The sequence below is a fragment of the Maniola jurtina genome, chromosome 17 (genome assembly GCF_905333055.1).
Source record: "Maniola jurtina chromosome 17, ilManJurt1.1, whole genome shotgun sequence".
Lineage (NCBI taxonomy): Eukaryota > Metazoa > Arthropoda > Insecta > Lepidoptera > Nymphalidae > Maniola > Maniola jurtina.
In genome coordinates, this window is record NC_060045.1 from 11,842,371 (window position 1) to 11,850,913 (window position 8,543).

The 8,543-nt window shown below is 40.7% G+C and overlaps 1 protein-coding gene across 1 annotated transcript; it reads right to left on the reverse strand.

Moving 5' to 3' along the window:
• Nucleotides 1–50: 50 nt before the first annotated feature.
• LOC123873715 (phosphoglucomutase) lies at nt 51–8,246 on the reverse strand. The gene is made up of 10 exons (XM_045918718.1): nt 7,836–8,246; nt 7,470–7,551; nt 5,967–6,166; nt 4,620–4,776; nt 3,730–3,918; nt 2,911–3,111; nt 2,232–2,439; nt 1,781–1,964; nt 1,331–1,410; nt 51–344 (listed from the first exon to the last, which is right to left on the reverse strand). The coding sequence occupies exons 1-10, from the start codon at nt 8,073–8,075 to the stop codon at nt 206–208; spliced, it is 1,680 nt and encodes a 559-aa protein (XP_045774674.1). The 5' UTR covers nt 8,076–8,246; the 3' UTR covers nt 51–205.
• Between the last annotated feature and the right edge of the window lie 297 nt (nt 8,247–8,543).

Genomic DNA, 8,543 nt, shown 5'->3' on the forward strand with positions numbered 1-8,543 from the left:
CCGAAAGACAGACACACTTTCGCATTTATAATATTAATAATAATTAATTAGTATGGATATGTATTCCCAAGTATCTGTTCACACGTAAAAAAACGACGTTTTAACATTATACTTGGGAATACATTTGTTCTATTTGGACGCTTTTTTAAAGGAGGTTAAAAAGTTCTCGTTTAAATAAGGCTTTAGTGTATAGCACAGCTGACGTTTATGTGATGACAGTGGGCGCGTCGCGGCCGGTATAGTGCTGCAGTTTGGAAATGTCCAACGCCACTTGTATGAGCGGCCGCAACATCAGCTGCGCGTCGCCCAGCACGTCCGTAGCCTCGTACGAGTCTATGTACAGTCTGCGGGTGCAAATTTAGCAAGGTTACTAAGGAATTACGCGTCACAGTAAGGAGACTGCGGGTGGAGGGGGGATTATTATGAACTAGCTGATGCCCGCAGCTTCGCCCGCGTGGATTGGTCAGATCCCCTGCAGCATCAGGATTGAGGAGTTGGAATCCAAATTTTGTATGAAACAATGTCGCAAAGTTCCTCTATCGATTAAAAAAGAAATGACGCAAATCGGTTTAGAAATTTCGAAGATTTCGGTGTACATAGGTAGAAAAACACAACTCCCTTTTTGAAAGTCGGTTAAAAAAGTAGCCTATGTTACACCCTGGTCAATCCTCTATTTGTATGTGAAAATCCCGTTAAAATCGGTTCAGCCGTTCCGAAGATTAGCCTTTTCAAACAGACAGACAGACAGACAGACAGACAGACAGACAGACAGACAGACAGACAGACAAAAATTTTAAAAATGTGTGATTCAGTTATGGTATCGTTCAAATATCTATATGACCTTAATATGTGGTAGTTATTTCGAAATTACAGACAGACACTCCAATTTTATTTATAAGTATATATAGATATTAACTTATGCATAAACATGAAAAACCAAAAAAAACCCGGTCAAGTACGAGTCGGACGCGAAGGGTTCCGTACCATCCATGTTCCGTACAAGAAATAACGCTATTTCAATTTCTTGTGATGTCGCCACAAATTCTCGGTTTTCGGATGTTTCCCCTTATTTGTGCTATGTATATTATGACAGACACTTATGTGATAAACGACGTCAATCGCTTCCTCGTTTCTAACGCGCACTACTAGAATATAGAATGTCCTCTTGGCTTTCGTTTTTTCCGCCAGTTACAAATATTGGGACCTTCGAAAGAAGACTAAATTGGCATCTTCTAGGCAGGAGCGTTTCACCTTAGGCTGCATCATCTTTGTAGACAAGTGCATGTCTTTTAGTTTAAAAAATATATACGGTTGGAAAGAGGCTACGTACCGCACTGTGGCTCCCGAACTTCCCGTCCCGCTCAGTCGTACCACTATCCGTGAGCCGTCTTCGAAAACTATGCGCAGACCCTGAAAATAACACGAGTTCATATTTACGCTGAGATCTGTGCAGTATTCTTTGACTTTGCTTACACTTAGGCTGAGAACTATTATAGAGGGAGCTTTGACGTTGCCCTGACATAAGTTTCAGTTAAAACGAGACAACGACGACGGTCTCTGACATAACTTTGTCTCGTTTAATATGACTTGAATTAAAATAAACAAATATGATATGTAACGCTTTACTGCACTGGGTTCATGTAAGAGAAGTTAGCGGCTTACGCTAAGGAGTAAGTCTTACCTGGTTCTTACCTGTTTCATAGCCACGCTTCTGTCGACGGGGTCCATGTAAGAGAAGTATTCAGCAAACGCTACGGAGTAAGTCTTGCCTGGTTCTTACCTGTTTCATAGCCACGCTTCTGTCGACGGGATCCATGTAAGAGAAGTTGTCGGCTAACGCTACGGTGTAAGTCTTGCCCGAAGCGCTGTGTTGAGATCCCACGAAGCCAGCGGATGTCATTTTCTTCTCTAATTCTTGCATCATTTCGTTGCAGGGATCGCTTGGGCATTCTTCGTAGTCATACCTGCAGGAAAGAAAAAGCTTTATTTCGAGCATTTTCTTGTAAGAAAAATTTGTCAAGTGAGACTCTTCTTTTTCTCTTACCTCGTAAAGTAATTCCTACCAATCCATATTGCTACCAATGAGCAACTAGCATCTCCTCAACAGACTTGCCAGTGGCTGCCAGAATGTAAAATCAAGCCAGAGTGGCCTAGCTGCCTGCCTTTCTCTTTAACATGATCTCTATCATTACCAATACTCTACTCACCGCATAAATGGCAACTTCTCTTACCTCGTAAAGTAATTCCTGCCATATTGCTGCCAGTGAGCCACTAGCATCTCTTCAACAGACTTGCCAGTAGCTGCCAGTACTGAGAGCCAGGCCAGAGCGGCCCAGAGCCCGTCTTTCTCTCTCACATGGTCCGAGCCAGTGCCAAAGCTCTCTTCTCCACAAAGAGATAGACGACCAGCGTCCATGAGGTTGCCAAAGTATTTCCAGCCTGGAGGAGCGAATGGAATTTGAAGCTTTAATAACTGCATTCTAAGGTATGACACGCAAAATAGAATAAACGTCTATAATGCTCCGGCTACACGCTCCGTCTTACCTGAGAGCTTACTAACACAAGCCAATTTGCGCAGTTGAGGACGTGCGTGTGGACGGCATCCCGCGCAGTTCCAAACCTGCTAAAGATTGGACTGCGCAGTTCTCGGTCTTGCAAGACGGAGCGTGTAACCGGAGCGTAAGAGCTAGCCCGCACAGTGAATAACTCCCTCTAACGGTGAAGACAAACATCGTGAGGAAATCTGCATGCCTGAGAGTTTTCCACAATGTTCTTAAAGGTGTATGACGTCTGCCAATCCGTACTTGACCAGCGTGGTGGACTATAGCCAAAAACCCTTTTCTTTCTGTTAGGAGTTCCGTGCTCTGTAGTGAGCTGGCGATGGGTTAGTGATGATGATATTGTACTCACCAGTGGGCACCTGGAACATCTCCTTGCCCAGCGCTTCAGCCACCCTGTCCACGGCCGCGGCGGTGGGCATACTCCGCGCGAAGCCCTTGACCCCGGTCCTCTGGAAGTACGGGATGTGCTGCAGCTGGCTGGCCAGCACCGCGAGGGAGTCCGAGGGGGTCACGAAGAAGGCACCTCGACCGATTATCATGTTACGATCACCTGGGGGGTTGAGGAAAAAAAAATGACTTTCAGATAGTTTTAAGGACAAAGGTGGAAAATATTTCGAAGCTAGGTTTTCAGTACTTGTACAGTGATTGCAAAACAAGTAGTCCAATCTGAAGTTGCAACATGGTAAGTTGCGCAGGTCATACACTAAAATTCACAAGGTCAGCTGCATACGTCAGGTTACGGTCAAGATGCGCTTCCCCAAAGTGCTTTGTGATGACACGACGTACGTTACACGCTGCCCCCGGACTTAAAGGGTTCTTCCCCATATAGGGCACCTAAAAGCTGTTACCTATCCTGATAATAAAGCACTTACCATCTCTATCCAATGCAGGTCACCATTCTTCAACGCATTCCCAAGGTCAGCTGCGTAGGTGCGTACGTCATACGCTACCCCTGGACTTAAAGGGTTCTTCTCCCAATAGGAATGATTGAAATCCATAGAGCGTACATTGCTTAGACTTGAGTTTCAGTTAAAACGAGACAGATTTATGCCAGCGGTATAACGTTGTCTCGTTTTAACAGTGTCTTAAGTCTGAGCAAAGTTAAAGTACCCTCTATAAATCTCAGCCGAAAAACTGTTACCTATCCTGATAAAAAAGAAGCACTTACCATCTCCATCAAATGCAGCTCCAAAGTCAAAGTCCCCATTCTTCACCTCATTCACCAGGTCAGCTGCATACGTCAGGTTAGGGTCGGGATGCGCTCCCCCAAAGTCTTCCAACGGTATAACCCGACGTACGCTACCCTCTGACGCGTTGAGTTCGTCAATGAATATGCGTTTGACGTACGGGCCCGTCACTGGAAACATTTACTGTGAGCATGGGTGTATTACTTACATATAAAATCATGCCATCCTTTTCTGCAAAGGATATATTGAAAAGGATAAGGACAAATCATCGTCTTGTCCAGGTAGATATGGCTTTAAGTATTCGTCGTCGTTAACTGATAGACATCTGTGTTATTCACTACAAGAGACATAGGTCCCTTGTAGTAGAGTATTAGAGAGAGAGCCAGCGCATGCCAGACCTTCGTTATTTTATAAAATCTGAAAGTTATTGTGCGTGTCGTCCCCAACACAGGGAGGAACAGACGGACGGGCAGATAGACTGCGGACTTACTAAGCCTCCGCCTATCCAACAGGCCTAAACTAAGGTTTAGGCCTGTTGGCACGATTCGGGTACGGAACCCTAAAAACATAGCTTTTAGGAGCCCATAACAACAAACAAGGAACACTTAAGGACTTCGTCTGTGTTGGTGTTAGCTGGCGGGCGTGCTCTGCCTTTTTGTAGTGTTTTTTTTTTTGTTAAAACTGACTGGAAAGCGCTCTAAGGGGGTGCCGTGCGTATGTCGGCGAGCGCCGGCACAGACGGGGTCCATACTTGTATAGTTTAACTAACTTGTTACAAATAACTACAAACTTGACATTGGCTAATCTTTGTAAAGCCAGACGAGAGAGAGAAAAAAAAGGAACTCTTAAAGTTTTAAAGAGTGTGTCTCACCTCCACTCATAGAGTCGATGAGAACTTTGAATGGTTTCCTCTGTTCTGATCCTTGCAGGAGAGTTTTGATCTTGGGGAAGTCGAATATGGACTTCATGTATTCCACATAGTCCTTCACTGAATCTATCACTTCCACCACAAATTCGCGGTCTTCCACCTAAAACAAATGAATAGACATATTTAGTAAACACTAGCCGATGCCCGCGACTTCGCCCGCGTGGATTTAGGTTTTTCGAAATCCCCTGGGAACTCTTTGATTTTCCGGGATAAAAAGTAGCCTATGTGCTAATCCAGGATATTATCTATCTCCATACCAAATTTCAGCCAAATCCGTCCAGTGGTTTTTGCGTGAAGGAGTAACAAACATACACACACACACACACACACACACACACACACACACACACACACACACACACACATACAAACTTTCGCCTTTATAATATTATAGTGTGATTAGCTTTTCCTTAGCCCAAGACTTCGTCCTTGTGGAGTAAAGTTTTGAAAAATCCTGTAACATCCTTTGTTTTCCTGATGCTCGATTCCGTAAAACTTGCGTCAATCATTATTATAATCGCAATTGCTGTTATTGGCTAAAATAGTACAAGTAAAGGAATAAATCCGAAACCCGTGAATTTGTGGTTACATCATAGAAAAAAAAATTTAAAGTGTTTCAATTTTCAAAGTAAGATACCAAGTAGGGTATCATATGATAGAGGTTTACATGTATATTCTAAAACAGATTTTTATTTATTTTTATGCATAATAGTTTTTGATTTATCGTGCAAAATGTCGTAAAAATACCAGAGGACGGAACCCTCAGTGCGCGAGTCTGCCTCGCATTTGGCCGGTTTTTTATATGATTTTTACTATAGATCTGAGAATTGTATTGTCTTGTTTGTTGCGTTAGTTTTTCTGTAGAATTAAATTCTATAATTGCAATCGCGGAAAAGATCTTTGTACCTTGTTTGTATAACTGACGACCTTGACCACATAATGTTACAAAATTGCGCTGAATCATCTAACATAAGCATAGGAAATCCATTGTATTATTCAATTCATTAAACATATTATAAATGTGCCAATTTTATACCTTTGTTTTATGGCTAATCCGTTTCTGCCACAGCTTTGCCCATTTTCCAAATTTAGGAATTTGCAAAGCCGGCACGGTGGCACGCCAAGCGATTGAAGCCGTGTAGCAACTGACAAGGGGTATGACTGTAATAAAAACTGCCATACGCCTTTCAAATTAGCTCGCTACCATCTTTAACTGCATGATTACTTACCAGCAGGTGAGTTTGCAGTTAAGGGCTAACTTGTAATTGTGATGGATTATAAAAAACTTACCTTGAATCTAGAGACTCCAATCTCATCGATATTACACTTGATGTCGGGCACAATCTTGTATTCCTTGATGGCGGTGGTCAGTTGGTATATGTCGTTGGTGGTGCCGTCGGGCGCCGGGCCTCCGTTGCTGCAGTTGAACTTGATACCAAAGTCATTGTTGATACCGCCCGGGTTGTGTGATGCTGTTAGTACTATGCCACCTATAAAAATATATTAAGTCTTAATAATTATCATCATCATGATTATGAGCCATCACTATAAAAGTAAAAGCTGACTAACTCACTGACTGACTGATCTATCAACGCACAGCTAAAACCACTGGATGGATCTGGGACGTAGACATCTTCTAAGAAAGGATTTTTGAAAATTCAAGCCCTAAAGAGGTAAAATAGAGGTTTGAAATTTGTGTAATCTATACGGACGAAGTCGCGAGCATAAGCTAGTCTCTGTGATAAAATCAAGATAGTAACAGACACATTCACATTGATAAAATAATTAGGATGGGAGTACAGTGGTTTTCTTCTGTGGTTAATAAAAAATAATGTTATAGTGGTTAGCAATAACTCATTTTAGAAAAGGTCAGTAGATAAGATAAAATTGCTCAGGACTTCATTTGTGAAAGTAAATATTAACCACATAATGTGTTGTTGTGTATAAATATTTACTACATAACTAAATGCTAAACAAGTGTAAATTAAAAATTTATAACACCCCCCGACAAGTGAAGTAACTAGAAAAGAGCTGATAACTTTCAAACGGCTGAACCGATTTTCTTGGATTATAGCTAAGATCACTCTCGATCAAGCCACCTTTCAAACAAAAAAAAAACTAAATTAAAATCGGTTCACTAGTTTAGGAACTACGATGCTACAGACAGATACACAGATACACACGTCAAACTTATAACACCCCTCTTTTTGGGTCGGGGGTTAAAAATAAAGAAATGGAAGGGTGTTAAAGTTGTCAGTCTAAAAAGTCTAGAGATGTAAAGAGTCTATCTCTAAAACTAAACTAGTTAGGAATATTAAATTTCAGTGTATTATGTACCATTTACTGTATTTAAACAAAAACTGAAAACAACGATTCATAAAGTTTGTCAGCTGTGACCAATACATAATTATGTACGGAACCCTAAAACATTGAGGCCCGACTTGCACTTGGCTAGTTTTTTCTACAACATAGAGAAAGTACATATTTTCTGAGTTGGGTCTATGTAGTAGAAACCTCCAAGCAAGGGTGGTGCTAGTTAGCTAGTCTAAATATATGAAAGGAAAATTTGACTGACTAACTGATCTATCCACGCACAGCTTAATTTTTTTTTTTAATTTTATTATTGGACAGATTGGACTGAAATTTGGAATGCAGATAGCTATTATGACTTAGACATTTGCTAAGAATGGATTTTTGAAAATTGAACCCTAAAGGGGTAAAATAGGGGTTTAAAATTTGTCTAGTCTGTGCGGACAAAGTCACAGTATTATGATAAGTATGGATGTTATTTACCCAATGTTTGGTATTTCCTGATGATATGTGACACGGCTGGAGTGGACAGGATTCCATTTTGGCCAACCAATAGTTTGGCTACCTGAAATATTAAGATTTGGGTTTATAACATAAAATCATTTTCAACAAAAAACATTAATTGGGCTCTGGTTCATCTACGGCTCTCCTCATTTTTGATTAGATCACATAATTTTTTATTTATCTATAGGTAGGTACCTAATTTCTGAACTTTTAGCAATTATTTTTAAACGAACACTACTATCAATATCCATATCATTATAGAAAATTATGACAAATCAATTTAATAAGAATAGATATTATTGTAACGTTCTAAAGTGATCTAAATGTTATCAGTTTATCACATACCCCATTACCGGCGGAGATCTTAATTATTTTATCCACAACTTCCTTCACCAGATACCTTCCATCACCCCCAACAACGAGCGTAGAGCCAACTATAGCCTTTTTATTAGCGTCCAAGATGCTCTGGATAAAGTTTTCCGTATAATTTTCTTGAAGGAAAACTCGAACTTTTTTACGTAAACCACTGGTGCCCGGTTTCTGACCTTCATAGGGATTTGTACTAACAGTTATGACACTAGACATTTTCTATGAATGAAAATATATACTCTAAAGAAAAGACTGTTAACTGGTGGCAAAACTAAGTTGTTATTATTGCGAAGTTGATAGTAAAATGATAAAGTTCGTATCGTAAGGTCAAAAACCGCGAGTTCAAAAATACCTACTATACTTGGTGGAAGAACTGTCAAAACACAATGTCACTCAAGGTCGTTCGGTTAACGTTCCGTTCTACGTACAACGTACAGAGGTACGGTGGCAACGGGTAACATTGTAAGCGTGTCAAACATATCGGTTCATTGCAAATAATAAATTAAAAATTTAATTGATTATGTACATAATAATTTTTACTGTAGTGTACAACTGTACTTATAATACTAGCTGATGCCCGCAGCTTCGCCCGCGTGGATTGGTCAGATCCCCTGCAGCATCAGGATTGAGGAGTTGGACTCCAAATTTTTTATGAAACAATGTCGCAAAGTTCCTCTATCGATT

Excerpts from the sequence above, each read along its gene's own strand:
- LOC123873715 (XM_045918718.1), bottom strand. The coding sequence starts at position 8,075 with ATGTCTAGTGTCATAACTGTTAGTACAAATCCCTATGAAGGTCAGAAA. Across the intron at positions 1,411-1,780 it reads GAAGCGTGGCTATGAAACAG|GGTCTGCGCATAGTTTTCGA; the intron begins GTAAGAACCAGG and ends TGTTATTTTCAG. Across the intron at positions 345-1,330 it reads AGTTCGGGAGCCACAGTGCG|ACTGTACATAGACTCGTACG; the intron begins GTACGTAGCCTC and ends TTGCACCCGCAG.